Genomic DNA, 15971 nt, shown 5'->3' with positions numbered 1-15971 from the left:
TAAATGCATAGCATTCTGTTGTATGGGTTTAGTGGTCAATCTTTGGAGTATGTTTTCCCCCTAATATTTTGTCATCATAGCATGGGCATGCATTTTTGTTTAGTTTTGATCCCCCCACCCCCTTAGTTAAGATTTCCCCTCAGTGAAACTACTAAATTCAAGATTGTGAATACCTTTTAAGGCTCTTGATGTTGTTGACTGTTATCAATCTGATTTCTCCAGCACTGATTGAATATTCATCTTAATATCCTTATAGAATCAAGTGTTACTAGTTTTTGTAGATAAACAAGTGGTTTTTTATTTTAACTGTAAGTTACTTTTCTTTCATTGCAAGTGATAGTTTTTCTGCCCTTTTTCCTTTTCATATTTCTCTTTGATTTTTCCTATTTTAATACATTTGTCTATTAGTCTCCATGTTTTCTATTATTGATTTCTGTAGAATAAGGATAGTTTAATACCTTATTCTTCTATACTTTCTTACACACAGTAGGACTGAAATTGGGGAAGAATACCACAAACCAGTTGCTTCAGAGTCTGAATTCTTATTGTTTTTAAGGTTTTTAGTGAGAAGATAATAGGGGACAAAATAAGTACCAGTCCCTTATGTCCTTTTGGTTGGAGAACTTGTACCGTTTTGCAACTTTGACTATGATAGGTGTCAAGAAAACCTTATAACAATAAGAGAAGTCTAAATAAAGGAAAGATACAACATGGACAGGAAGGTTCAATGTGTTGAAGGTGGTACTTCTCCCACATTTGTCAACAGAAACATTGTAATACATTCAAAACTCCAATAAATTGTTATTGTGTGTGTATGTGAGACTTGATGCGTTAATTTTAAATTTTATGTAGGCCCTTTGTGGCAGGAGTAGTCAGGATACACTGGAATAACTTCTCCTGCTAGATATCATTATTATATCTGGTATTATTATTTAACTTATATGTTGAGTGTATCATATGCTGGCTGGATGAAGCACAAGCTGGAATCCAGATTCCCAGGAGAAATGCCAATAACTTTAGTCATATGTAAATGACACGACCCTAATGTTAGAAAGTGAAGTGGAACTAAAGAGCCTCTTGATGAAAGTGAAAGAGAAGAGTGAAAAGCCTGGCTTAAAACTCAACATTCAAAAAATGAAGATCATGGCATCCAATCCCATCACTTCATGGCAAATAGGTGGGGAGACAATGACAGACTTTATTTTTTGGGGCTCCAAAATCACTGCAGATGGTGACTGCAGCCATGAAATTAAAAGACTCTTGCTCCTTGAAAGAAAAACTGTGACTAACCTAGACAGCATATTAAAAAGCAGACCAATTACTTAGCCGACAAAGGTCCATCTAGTCAAAGCTATGGTTTTTCCAGTAGTCATGTATGGATGTGAGAGTTGGACCATAAAGAAGGCTGAGCACTGAAGAATTGTTGCTTTTGAATTGTGGTATTGGAGAAGACTCTCAAGAGTCCCTTGGACTGTAAGGAGATCCAACCAGTCAACCCTACAGGAAATCAGTCCTGAATATTCATTGGAAGGACTGATGCTGAAGCTGAAGCTCCAGTACTCTGGCCACCTGATGTGAAGAGCTGACTCATGCTGGGAAAGATTGAAGGCAGGAGGAGAAGGGGATGACAGAGGATGAGATGGTTGGATGGCATCACCAACATGATAGACGTGAGTTTGAGTAAGCTCCAGGAGATAGTAAAGGACAGGGAAGCCTGGCATGTTGCAGTCATGGGGTCGCAAAGAGTCAGACATGACTGAGTGACTGAACAGCTAGATACCAAGACCAAAAGACTAGAACAGGAACAGACCTATGCTTATGTGAACCTTGATAAATGACAGGAAATCTTATGGAGCAGTGGGGAGGTGTCAGGAAATGTGCTCAGAGAATTAGGGATCTGTGTGGAAAAAGGGACAATTGACAATTGGACCCTGTCTCACATAACATAGAAAAGTCAACTCAAGGTTGACGAAAGGCCTGGATGTGTGAGGCAACATTGAAGCTTTTATTTATTTATTTATTTTACATTGAAGCTTTTAGAGGAAAATATAGGGGAATGTTTTATGTAGGGAAGGGTTCCTTTAAAAGATAAGGAAGTTATTTGATAAATATAGCCAATTAAGATTAAGAACTTTTCATCAAAGAAAATGAACAAATAAACTAGGAAAGAACTTAGTAACATACATAACTAATAAAAGATTCATATTTAGAATTATGCATATTCTGTGTGTTTATATATCCTCCAACTCAGAGTGGTATATAAAAAATTACAGAAACATTTGAATAAGCACTTTAAGAGGAAACTCAAATGGTTAGTAAGTGTGTAAAAATTGCTTTATCTCATTAATCAGGGAAATAGAGAATTACTTGCCATATTTTAGATCAAATAATATTGAGTGTTGGGAGAAGGTGGAACAGTGGCACCTTTCCAAAACCACTGGAAACATTTTGTAAAATAATTCAGTATCAAGTAGAGCTGAGCCTAATATATCCCCTAAAACCCTGTATGTTTTTAAAGTATACCATTGAGACACTCATGGCATGCCAGGAGACAAGCGCAAGAATACTTAATGTTAGCATTGCTTATAGCAGGAGAAACTGGAAGCAGCCTGGAAGTTCCATAGCACCAAAATGGATAAATCAGTGGTGGTGTCTGAGACATTACAGTGCTTACTCTTGCTTACTCTTACTTACTCTTACTTACTCTTCGAGGTGGGGTAAGTGAAAGAAATATAGTCACATGCATCCACAGGAATAAAATATCTCAAAATATCTTTTGAGAAGACGCGAGTCATAGTTTAAAACCACAAAACTAACCAAAATGTTGCTTAGGCATCATACAAAATAGTAAGAACCATTAAAAAAAAAAAAGCAGGGAATGTTTAGCATAAAAACCAGGATAGGTGGAAGGGTTGGAGGAGGAAAAGAATTAGCTGTGAACTTCTTAGTTTTCTGTTTCTCAGCCTGGGAAATAGATGCATGGGTATTTGTTTTATTATGCTTTATACTATATATATATGTATCTCACATACTTTTCTGTTCATAAGGTATATGTACACGTATCTTAAATGTGTACACATGTCTTAAATGTGTACACATATCTTAGTTGCTCAGTTGTGTTCAACTCTCTGTGACTTCCTGGACTGTATCCCTTCAAGCTCTTCTGTCTATGGAATTTTCTAGGCAAGAATACTGGAAAGTGAAAGTGAAGTCGCTTAGTCGTGTCCGACTCTTAGTGACCCTATGGACTGCAGCCTACCAGGCTCCTCCATCCATGGGATTTTCCAGGCAAGAGTACTGGAGTGGGGTGGGGGTTGCCATTTCCTCCTCCAGGGGATCTTCCCCACCCAGGGATGGAACCCACATCTCTTGCATTGACAGGGTGATTTTTTACTACTGAGCCACCTGGGTTTCCCAAGATACAGTTAATAGCAAAGTAATTTTCTTAAAAGATCCTATATATAAAATATGAGGAGTAATTGAGGAAGGGAGGCAATGCAGGAGACGTCAAGCAAAGAAACTTGATTATAACAAGCAGTAGTAAAATTGGAGGAATTTGTCTTGATCTTTTTTCTTTTTAAAGATAGATTTATTGATTGATTTATGGCTGCTCTAGGTCTTCATTGCTGTTTGCAGACTTTCTAGCTGCAGTGAGTGGGGGCTACTCTCTAGCTGTAATGCACAGGCTTCTCATGGCAGTGGTTTCTCTTATTGTGGAGCACAGGCTCCAGGCACGCAGGCTTCAGTAGTTACAGCTCTTTCTTTCTTTAAAAAAATTTTTTTTCTAACTTTAAACTTCTTATTTTGTTTTGAGATATAGCCAGTTAGAACTGGACATGGAACAACAGACTGGTTCCAGATAGGAAAAGGAGTACGTCAAGGCTGTATATTGTCACCCTGCTTATTTAAATTATATGCAACGTACATCATGAGAAACACTGGGCTGGAAGAAGCACAAGCTGGAATCAAGATTGCCGGGAGAAATATCAATAACCTCAGATATGCAGATGACACCACCCTTATGGCAGAAAGTGAAGAGGAACTAAAAAGCCTCTTGATGAAAGTGAAAGAGGAAAGTGAAAAAGTTGGCTTAAAGCTCAACATTCAGAAAATGAAGATCATGGCATCTGGTCCCATCACTTCATGGGAAAGAGATGGGGAAACAGTGTCAGACTTTATTTTTCTGGGCTCCAAAATCACTGCAGATGGTGACTGCAGCCATGAAAGTAAAAGACGCTTACTCCTTGGAAGAAAAGTTATGACCAACCTAGATAGCCTATTGAAAAGCAGAGACATTACTTTGCGAACAAAGGTCCGTCTAGTCAAGGCTGTGGTTTTTCCTGTGGTCATGTATGGATGTGAGAATTGGACTGTGAAGAAAGCTGAGCGCCGAAGAATTGATGCTTTTGAACTGTGGTGTTGGAGAAGACTCTTGCAAGTCCCTTGGACTGCAAGGAGATCCAACCAGTCCATCCTTAAGGAGACCAGTCCTGGGTGTTCATTGGAAGGACTGATGCTGAGGCTAAAACTCCAATACTTTGGCCACCTTATGCGAAGAGTTGAGAGTTGACTCATTGGAAAAGACTCTGATGCTGGGAGGGATTGGGGGCAGGAGGAGAAGGGGACGACAGAGGATGAGATGGCTGGATGGCATCACCGACTCAATGGACATGAGTCTGAGTGAACTCCGGGAGTTGGTGATAGACAGGGAGGCCTGACGTGCTGCGATTCATGGGGTCGCAGAGTCAGACACGACTGAGCGACTGAACTGAACTGATAGCCAGTTAACAATGTTGTAGTAGTTTCAGATGAACAGTGAAGAAACTTAGCCATACATATACATGTATCCACTCTCCCCCAAACCTGCCTCCCATCCAGGTTGGCACATAACATTTGAGTGGAGTTCCATGTGCTGTACAATAGATCCTTGTTGGTTATCCATTTTGAATATAGCAGTGTGTACATGACCTTCCCAAACTCCCTAACTATCCTTTCTGGCATCCATGAGTTTGTTTTCTAAGTCTGTGAGTCCCTTTCTGTTTGTAAGTTTGTTTGTATCATTTCTTTTTAGATTCCACATGTAAGAAATGTCATACAATGTTTCTGCTTCTCTGTCTGACTTCACTCAGTAGACTCTCTAGGTCCATCCATGTTGCTGCAAATGGCATTATTTCATTCTTTTTAATGACTGAGTAATATTCCATTTTATATATGTACTACATCTTCTTTATCCATCTTTTTTCAAATTCTTAATGCCAGCTTTCCTCACCAGGTGAGCATGTATCCTAAAGGTATCACATATCAAGCCAGGTCTTGTGAGTATTATTTGTACCCAGTCCATTTTATGAGCTGATGCCGTCATTGATTTTTAACTGGATTATTTGTCTTACTGAATTTTCATACTTTACTCACTTGCTTGAATGTTTTGGCTTGGCTTTGACTGACTGCACAGAATGATAGATACATTTCTAAACTTTCCCTTGAAAAAATGATAACCTCTTCGTGTCTTCATGTGCTTTAGCTCAGGTTCAAATTGAAGGTGATTTCCTGGCATGTTCCTTCTCTATACTTGAGGAACAGCCCATGGACATGCTTCTGGGACTGGATATGCTGAAACGGCATCAGGTAATTAAGAGTTTCATTTTCTTTTCACATTGGCTTTTTGTGACTTACGTCGTTATTACTGCACATTCCCTTGGTTGTGTATACTGAAAAACTAAGAAGCATGACTTCAAACCTGGAAAGGTCCTTAATTGATGATATTGTCATACACAGTTTGAAATTACATATCAGTAGAAATAGAATCTTTTTGTGAAATCTTTCTGAATCTATTGAATCCTGCCATCTGTTTTGAGACTATAGTGGACAGTTTGGTTCTCTTGTGTAATTTTTAATTTCTGGGTTGTTCAAAGTTGCTAAGTCATGTCCAGCTCTTTGCGACCACATGGACTCAACACTCCAGGCTCCTCTGTCCTCCACTACTCCCAGAGGTTGCTCAAATTCATGTCCGTTGAGTCAGTAATGCTATCTAATCATCTCATCCTCAGTCACCCGTTTCTCCTTTTGCCTTCAATCTTCCCCAGCATCACTGGAGGAGGAAATGGCAAACCACCACAAGTTTCTTGCCACAGGAACCCCATGAACAGTATGAAAAGGCAAAAAGCTTCTGAGTAGAACTCAAATATTTTTTTGATGGATTTGTAGGGCTATGTACATAATACACAATGATGATTTTACTGCGAGTATAAGTTTAGTACATCCTTAGTAGTTGATCAAATAGTACTTGGGAAGAAGAGTATCGAGATTAAGGGAAAAGGTTACATAAGATGTTGGAAATGGAAATGTTTGTTTAGTACAGGAAGAATAATTTATAAATGTGTTCATTTGTAGTGGTTTTTATATTTCTACTCTGAAGCCTAATAATGTGTTGAAATAAACTCATTGAAGAAGGAATTAATGTGCTCTTGGACAGTAAAAATTCCCATAAGGTTTCATATCTTGTTAATATTTTTATGTCACTAATATTTTTTTAAATTTTTTTATTGCAGTATAGTTGATTTACATTGTTTTGTTAGTTTCTGCTATACAGCAAAGTGAGTCAGTTATATATATATATCCATTTTTTTAATATAGGTTATTATATAGGTTCCTATATAGGTTAATACAGAGTATTGACTATAGTTCCCTGTGCTGTACAGTAGGTTCTTATTAGTTATTTGTTGTATATATTGTAGTGTGTATATGTCAATTCCAGTCTCCCAATTTATCCCTCCCCCTCTTCCTTGGTAACCATAAGTTTGTTTTCTATATCTGTGACTAAGTTTCTATTTTATAAATAGATTCATTTGTACCATATTTTTAGATTCCACGTATACAGAATATCATATATTTGTCTTTGTCTGATTTACTTCACTCAATATGATGGTTCCTAGGTCCATCCATGTTGCTGCAAATGGCGTTGTTTCATTCTTTTTTATGACTGAGTAATATAAAAATATGGAATGCTTCACAAATTTGCATGTTATCCTTGCTCAGGCAATGCTCATTTTCTCTGTATCATTCCAGTGTTAGCATATGTGCTGCTAAAGCAGCACACTAATTTTCTTTTCTAAATGTTTAATATTAAATTCCCACTAAAATATATTGCATCAATACTCTAATCAAGGTGCAGAATTTTAAGTTGAAGGAATGAGTGAATATAAATACAATCCAATTAAATCTAATTTATTAACATTGCTAATCTTTCCCTTTTTCTTTATTTTTATTTTATTATTTTTTTAACTTCCCCTATTTTTAAGTCATGGTATAGACTAGCAGTCTCCAGCTTTAACATATGTGTGTAATTGTCCTATATTAAGTAATTGTAAAAATATACTGAAAAGGAGGCTAGCAGAAACTAAGAATATTTTTTTATAGTGCTTTTCTTGTCCATGTATGACTTTTGAGACCGTTGGTATAGACTTTAAATATAAGCTGTACTTTTTACACTTAAGCAAAAAGCAAAAATGTGCAGCTATAAAACTGAGACATACCATTTATATAGTTGTATATAATTTTTTAAAAGTCATTTATATGTTTCTAAAAGGTGTGGCTGCGGATTATGCCCGTTAGTTTTCCAAATTTTTGCAGTGAACAGGTGTTACAGGTGTTACATTTAAATTCAGATGTGAACCATTTCTGTATTTGACAAATAAGTGTAAAGTATATCTCATAGAGATTATTCTGCTATACAATTTAAGTATTTTAAAAAATTCTAAATTAACAGTGTCACGTGGATTAAATTTAGGTAAAATCAATTTTGTTTTGAGTCATCTCTGTCAATGTTGTTCTTTATAAATGGAGTTATGACGCTCAGGGTCATAATTTTCCTGTGTCATGTTTTTTCCTGCTATCATCTGTCTTTGGTTTCTTCTTTCTAAGTGTTCCATTGACCTCAAGAAGAACGTACTCGTGATCGGCACCACAGGCTCGAAGACCACCTTCCTTCCTGAGGGGGAGTTACCAGAGTGTGCCCGGTTGGCATATGGGGCCGGGCGAGATGAAGTACGGCCAGAGGAGATTGCAGACCAAGAACTGGCAGAAGCCCTTCAAAAATCTGTAGAGGATGCAGGTATTTGGAATGGCCGAGCTTGCGAGTAATACTGTAGTTATTGGTGGGTAAGCCAGTGAAGTTCAGGCTTCAAAGGGGAATAAGGACCAATTCATAATCCATCTCTTCGTCCTGTTGTGGGTGTGTTCTTGTCTTCTTACCGCCTCCTCACATCTCCACATACAATATAGAAAAGCTCCCGTGTTTCAGTAGCTCCAGAAACAGCTGTCCATTGGTGTGTGCAGGATACATTGGGGAGTTCTTTGCTTTGGTACATTTTGGTGGGACTCATAATAGTAAGCAGACATTTCCTTTTGAGTGAACATTTCCTGGAAATTTTCTTTTTCATTTCTTAGGCCCATTTATATTGGAGGATGACATTGTGTCTGTGACTGAGCAGCCCCAACTTTAATATCTACTGAAAGTGCTTCCACTTAAGGTTTCCTCCTCCGCCACCCGAGTCTCAGTTGTAGCTTCTTTAAAGAACAAGCCAAGTTTTCTGGGGTAAAAGTGGAGGGATGCAGTTACGTTGAAATCTCATGTCTGTGGATAAGTTTTTTTCTGTTACATATCAGTGACTCTGGGATATATTTTCTAGAAGCTGAAGAGAAGTTTGAGTTATTTTAATGTCTTGAGCTGTAATTGTTCATTAGTGACTAACATCACACGTGGCATTTGCTGATACAGTAAAATATATTAGCACTGTAAGTTAAGGGAATAGCTTTCTCCTAAAGACCAAAAAAAAAAAAAGATAAGAGTTTTAACAAAAAGCAGCCAGATTTTGCCAGTGCATGTCACTGGAGAACATTCAGTGATCTCAACGTTGAGACTCTTTAGAGTAAGTGTGAGTTGCAAATGGAGCCTTCCAAGCTGGCTTTGTTCAGAATCTTCTCCACCACCACCTTTTGACTCAGTTTACATATAAAATACAACTTGGGTGGTGATTTAGTATTTTGTATGCAGGGCAGAATTTTGAACAATCTGACAGATAATAGTTTTAACCTTACCTACAAGGCAAGCTTGAATGGGTTTGACATACTTACTTAGAAGGTGTTGTAACTTGTCATCTTAGTTATAATGCTATTTATTAATAAAATGAGCGTGTATATCATTTTGTGAAACCTCTATTCTTTCCCCCCACAGTTTCAGTGCTTTCATTTGAGAAACACCAGCTGACAGTAGCTTAGTGCCTTATAACCCACTAACCTCAGGCCCATTTACTTTGGAGGATAACATTGTGTCTGTGACTGAGCAGCCCTAACTTTAATATAACCGTTACCCTCTTTGAGTAATTATTTTCTTTTAATAAAAAGTTTAGGAGATTAAAATACAAACCACAGATGTTTTCAGCCATTGTGAGGTGTGTATACCAGTTTTAAAAGATTAAAAGGAAATGGCTGTCTTCCCCTGTGGATGACCTTTTGTTACTGACAGGATATAGCTTGTGCTAATTTTTGTAATGTTAAAATAGTGAGATAATTCTTCAATATCATATTGTATTTGTTTAGAACATCAGCATCCTACTATTAATCAGAATCACCTAAGTGTGAATATAGTAGATAAATGTATTTTCCCCTAAAAACTGTCTCTTTGGTGTGGATACTCTATACAGAATATCTTTATCTTTTCTATTGATTAAAACATAATTTAAAAATACTAATTCAGAGTATTTGAAAAAATAAAGAAGTTAAGCCAGGATAGGTAATCAGGTTTGGATTATTTTTCTTCTAAAAAGAAATCTCAACTGAGAAAGAAATGTTGAAAGTTACTGTCAAATGTATTCACTCACTTTTACTCCATAAGATTTCCATATCATGTAATTCCATCTATGGATCTACTTTTTTCATCTCTTTCACGCGTTTGTTTGCCCATGAATTCTCTGTGTAGGTGTGGAAAATTAATTTCTTCCCAAGTTCTGTTGAAAATCTGTTGAAGTTGACATATTGCTTTATGTATGGTGAGAGAATTAGAGCAACTAGCAAATCTTTTTGCGGTTCAAGCTACAAGAACATTGCCCCACCTTGCATCAGCAGTTCCTGATCTTAAAAATGGCAGAGGAATGGAAACTGTAACCCTGCATGCTGTGTGGTTTGCATTGTTAACCCAAGTTTGCTTGTCTGTTTCCTAATTCAAACAGAGCGTCAGAAGCCATGATGCATGTAGTGTGTGTGTGCTGCAGCTGGAGTGGGCCCCAGACCAGGTATTTATAGACACCACGTTAAGCCTCCACCCAGTCATCGTCTGTGGTCTGAAAGTCTTTGTATCCGCAGCAGATCTAAAATGTAGCTTCTGTCATTCACCAGTTCACCTTGTTTAATCTGGTTACAACTAGCCTGTGTGTATATGTATATATATATATATATATATATATTTGTATGTTGGCATACATACGTATCTAAGCACAATTTACTATTTAAAATTTTGTCAGTTATTAGAAAGTCCACAGGGGGAAAAATCCCAGTGAAAACAGATGACCATTGTGAATATCAGCATCATAGCACATTCTTGTTGAAGATAACCACACTGTTAGGAATTTCATAAGTCCCTTTCTTTTGAAAAACTGGAGGTGTATTTTTCACATTACTACACACAAGTCCCAGCATTAAATAGGGGCAGCAGTTTTCATCCTGTTGAAGAAGAAATGGAAACTTAGACCAGGTGACTTGGCCAGGGTCACAGAGTCAGTAACACAGACAGGACTAAAGTTTAATCTTCTAACAAGAAACTTGACTTTTCCTTCTCTCCCTAGCCTGACGGTTTTTCCACAGGAGGCACTCTGCTTCCATTTCCCTGTAGCATAAATATAATAAATGTCAGCCTGAGTATACTGACTGATTTATTAAAACAAGAAAGGCAGTCTTTTTAGACTGTCAACCTAGGAATTTATAGGCTGGTTGTAATTAGATACATAGCATTTAATTGCTTCTTTCTTTCATTTTCCTCATAAGGATGGGTTAAAACAGGCATTATTATTAATGTCCATTGTCCTCATCCTCTTCTGCTATCCTGTAGTACTGACCTTGTTCTCCCCTACATTTAGAACTTAGGCCAGTGAAACTTACCATCTCAGCTACAGGAGGACTATATGCTGCCTTCATAGTGAGTACGGAATTCATTGAGGTTGGTTCACCTTTGGCTCACCCAGTTATTATAACTGACATACCATTGCCAAAGGCTATTATTACCTTCGCCCACCTCCCCACTGCTAACATGGACATTTCACTACAGTGCATCTTTCTGTTCCCATTAACTGAAAATTGAACCTCTTTCAGAGTCAGCTGTCCAGATCGATAAATAAAATTATTTACAGTGTTTCCAGACGCTAATGAACATAGTTTGCACTGGGATATATGCTCTTCTTCTCTTTATCCCTAAACTATAAGAAAGATTGTTTCACAAGGAGTCAGTAACTTCCTCACAGAGTGTTTTATCCTTTCATGTTGTTAACCTAGGTTGAACTAGAACGATTTAGAGCCACTTGAATCATAACTGCATTGCTTCATGACTTCTAAGGCACAGTTAACATGAAGCATTTGAGTCACACCTGTCCTAACAATTTGTATTGTGATGTCATTTTTGTTACCAGCCTTTGACTTTTAATTAAAGATTGTATAATTATTGCATGGAGGTCAATTTTTAGTTGGATGGATTAGTAGCAGAAGGATAGTTGGAACTGATGTTTAATGACATCATGATGTTTGTTTAGAGGTGTGGTAATTAATCCTTCCATCTTTTATGAATGGTCAGTAAGTTGCAGTGAATCTAAATTGTTATTGCCTATTGGAAAATTTATGAACTATATCCCTCCACTGCCCTCCTCTCCTCCCATTTCCCTGCCCTTAAAGTAGGAAATGTTCTTATAAATGTTCTTATACTGTGTTAATGCAATAAACTGATACTCCTTTTTAAAGTTGTGTTGTTTGGTAAGATAATAATTGAGATTTAGTCTGTTTGATCTTTAGCTTTATTTTTGTTCTGAGTCAAACTCACACAGTTTTTGAAATGTTTGGATAGAAATAGAATGTTTGCTTCTCTGTCTTCTGGATGTCCCTGAGTAGTATCACATTATTATTTCTCAGACATAAATCCCAGATATACCTAGCTTTAGACTGCTCAGGGTTCACATTTGACACACTGAAGTGAATTGGCAGGAGAATCTTCCTAGTACCAAAATCCTCAAGATTATATTGTGCTTTTAAGAATCACCTGTGTAACTTAACTGAATAAAGAGACTCCTGGGTTTATTCCTCAGGATAGTGTCCTACAGTCTGCATGCTTAACAAGCTTCCAGGTGGTTTGAGGGCAAGTGGTAGAGAGAACACACTTGGAGAAAGTATTTTGGAGTTCTAAACCCACTGAGAGTAAAGTTACATAAATGTCCTTCAGTCTTGAGGACTAACTCAGCCATTCTGTGGTACCTAAATAAAAATTACTGAATTCCAATACACACAGTTTATCAAGAACATGCTTACCTCTTATTCTGATGTTGTTTGCCACAATGAGAATGGTTCATGTATAAAGTCTGAATATAAGAGAGATCCAAGTTTAAGGACCTGATTTTATCTTGTTTAAATTTATATCTTCTGATAATTTAGTGGCCTTTGTAACCTGCTGATTAATCTTTTTTCCTTTCACTGTCGTTCTCTGTAGAGAAAAGCGGTAAAGAAACTACCTCACTGGGAATGTCATCATTACCAACTTCAGATGGATTTAACCATCAAGCCCATCCTCCAGGACTGAGTCCTGAGATTGGTAATCCTCCAAGTCTTGCTCACTCTGTCTCTGCTTCAGTCAGCCCTATCCAGCCCAGTGACCCAGACAGCATTGAACCTAAAGCTGTGAAGGCTTTGAAGGCTTCAGCTGAATTCCAGATAACCTCTGAGCAAAAAGAACATCTTCCTCCACAGGATCTTTCTGATTGTGCTCCTTCAGCAGACAGTGCTCCAACAAACCAGAGTCCAGATATGCCTTTGCAGAATTCACTCGAAGAAGCCATTGTTGCAGATCATCTAGAGAAATCTGCTGAAAGAAGCATCCAGGGCCTCAAATCTCATCTCTGCACAAGACAGGAAGCTAGTTTATCTGTCACAGCTACTGGGATGCAAGAACCGCAGAGGCTTACGGGGGAGAAAGTTTGGCACCCAGAATATCAGGACCCAAGTCAGGTGAGTGGCCTTCAGCAGCATGAAGAACCAAGGAATGAGCATGAACAGAGTGCTTCACATGACCAAGACCATCCTTGTCACGCAGGGGACCTTGAACTTCTTGGAGAAAGGCAACAAAGCAGTGCTGGTTTGGAAGCTGCAATGAAAGGAGACAGGCTGCAGCAGAACGTGGACCTTCCGGGTACAGGGAAAGATATTCTACCTTCAGGATGCCTTGGCTGCTCAAATTCAGAAACACTTATGGAAGTAGATATTGTTGAACAGTCCCTAGTTGCTGTGCCGAATTCAGGAGGTCAGAATACCAATGTCAAGAACATTGGTGCATCTGATCTCATCTTAGATAATCCCTTGATGGAAGTAGAAACATCAAAATGTAACCCTTCCTCTGAAATTTCGAGTAATTCCATTTCTACTCAGGATTTACAGCTTCTAGAAAGTAATGTTGAAATGTCTGAAATGAGTAAAGAATGCGGGGATCGCCCTTCCTCTTTAATAAGTCTGTGTGGCAGTTGTCAGCCCTCTGTAGAGTCATCAGAGGAATCTTGCTCATCCTTAACGGCAGCCTTGAAGGAACTTCATGAACTTTTGGTCATTAGTAGTAAACCAGCTTCAGAAAACACATCTGAAGAAGGTATCTGTCAATCAGAGACAGTAATTGAGGGCCAAACAGGTATTAAGGACCTTTTTGAAAGATGGACCCAAAATGAGCATCTTACAGCAACCCAGAGTGAACAGTGTTCACAGGTCTCCTTTCATCAGGCCATATCTATATCAGCGAAGACAGAAGAATTAACAGACACTTCAGCTGACACTGGAGTGGAAGATGGAGAAACTGTTAACTTGAGGGGTCCAGGTGATGGCCTGTTAACTGATAAGGAAGGTGTCCTCAAGTCCAAGGAGTCAGTAAACAAGAGTAGCTCTGTTACTGTAGCCTCAGCAGAAGCGTCTAATCAACTACATTGCACCTTAGGTGTAGAGATTTCACCCAGACTGTTAGCAGATGAGGAGGATACACTCAATCAGACTTCTGAGCAAACTGAGTCCTCATCACCCACTTGCATCCTGGTTAAAGATTTGGGTCAGGGCACACAGAATCCAGTGACAGACAGGCCTGAGGCCAGGGAACATGTCTGTCCTGAAGCTGCAGGGCCACTTCTAGGATTTGAACCATCTACCAGCCATCCGTCACCAAGTCCCTCCTTTCTTGCACCATTAATTTTTCCTGCTGCAGACATTGACCGGATTCTCCGTGCCGGCTTTACTTTGCAGGAAGCTCTTGGGGCTTTGCATCGAGTTGGTGGAAATGCAGACCTTGCACTTCTTGTCTTGCTAGCAAAGAACATTGTAGTTCCTACGTAACCATGGAAAAGTGGGCTAGACCATACTCTACTCCCTTTAAAAAAAAAAAGCTGTATATCTACACACACACATACACACACTCACCACATATACAGTATATGTAGAACCCTGCAAGCAGAATGTTGAGCCAGATTTTTTTTTTTTTTTTTTTTTTTAAGATTTTTTTTCGGCCAAAGTAATTTATGATCTCTTGTCTGATGAATTTGTCTATCCTATTTGTTAAAATTTGGGCCTTTTTAAATGTCTTGGCAGTATGTGCACACAGAAGCTTTTTATTATCATTAAGATGATGTATTCTGGAATAAAATTGATGGTTTTGTGTATAGCATACCCTTTTAGATTGAGAGTGAGTGCTTTAAAAAGCAGAAGCCATGAGAAAATCCCACCACCCATGCAGCTGAAAGCGTGATGTGGCTGTGTCTGTGCTGTAGGCAAGGTATGGCTTATTGACTCATCTTTTGGTTTACAAACTTGATCACATGGTTTGATGTTTGGAATGCATTATGATTCATCGGTTGTAACAGGAAATTGAAGAATAGTTGAAGAATATTTCCTGGAGTAGCATGTTTTCATTGGTGTGGTTAGGATTTGACATTTTAATGCGACGAGTTGGGAGGACTTAAAACTTGGGCTGCTTCGTACATCACAGGCTACTGCATGGATTGCCAGATACCTTGGGTGGGATTTTGTGAGGGAATTAACATCAGAGTGCAACATGGTGCTACCCAGATTAAAAAAAGAAAGGAAAAACTGTAATCGAATTTGCCAATGTTGATGATGTTTCAACAACTGTTGTGAGTGAAATAATGCTCTAAACACTGGAATTTACTAGTGATTGGGTTTGGTAGCATCTCACCGATCACATCTCAACCCTTAATGACTCATGGTGAACTTATGTTCAGCTGATGGGTTGGTTGCCAGGAGTTTATTTCCTTTCCAAGCTCATCTTCTGGGAAGTTCTTCTAAAGCTCAGTTTGAGCTGTGTTCTGAGTGAAATATTCAAGTGTAATAACCTTGTCACTGGTTCATCTTGGTGCTTGGAATGGTCAGTCTATTTGGTGAGTGTCTTCATTGGCAGTGGAAATAATAATTGGAGTTTCTGACTTAAGTGGCCTTGGTAGAGTTTTCCATCCCTTTCTTTCCTCAGGAGTTTCTTTTTTAAAGCAAGATTTGTCATATTTGTGTTTACCATGTCAAGATAGAGTGGGGCATAGTATATAGATGTATTTATTGTGGCCTTTTTTTATATGAGGACTAGCCCTTGGAAATCATTGTCCTGTGGGCCCCACTGTGCAATAATTCTACTGGGTAGATTTTAGATTTTTTTTTTTTTTCCTGAAAGATAAACTTATATACCT

General features: G+C 38.3%; 1 protein-coding gene and 1 non-coding gene across 7 annotated transcripts in view; one reads left to right on the top strand and one right to left on the bottom strand.

Moving 5' to 3' along the window:
* LOC129653189 (protein DDI1 homolog 2) overlaps positions 1-14941 on the top strand; it is a 37843-nt gene extending 22902 nt beyond the window's left edge. For 3 of the 6 annotated variants that reach the window (XM_055582614.1, XM_055582613.1, XM_055582615.1), the window contains 3 exons: positions 5522-5625; positions 7921-8110; positions 12740-14941. In XM_055582614.1, coding sequence (XP_055438589.1) covers positions 5522-5625; positions 7921-8110; positions 12740-14613 — 2168 coding nt within the window. In that variant the 3' untranslated portion in view covers positions 14614-14941. The other 3 variants (XM_055582619.1, XM_055582618.1, XM_055582616.1) reach the window with 3 other exon arrangements.
* On the bottom strand, positions 6991-7094 carry LOC129654347 (U6 spliceosomal RNA). Its single transcript, XR_008715434.1, has one exon. It is a non-coding gene; the product is annotated as a U6 spliceosomal RNA (small nuclear RNA).
* Positions 14942-15971: the final 1030 nt, after the last annotated feature.

This window comes from Bubalus kerabau, chromosome 5 (genome assembly GCF_029407905.1).
Source record: "Bubalus kerabau isolate K-KA32 ecotype Philippines breed swamp buffalo chromosome 5, PCC_UOA_SB_1v2, whole genome shotgun sequence".
Lineage (NCBI taxonomy): Eukaryota > Metazoa > Chordata > Mammalia > Artiodactyla > Bovidae > Bubalus > Bubalus kerabau.
Note: the sequence above shows the minus strand (reverse complement) of the source record. Positions and strands in the feature narration are given on the sequence as shown.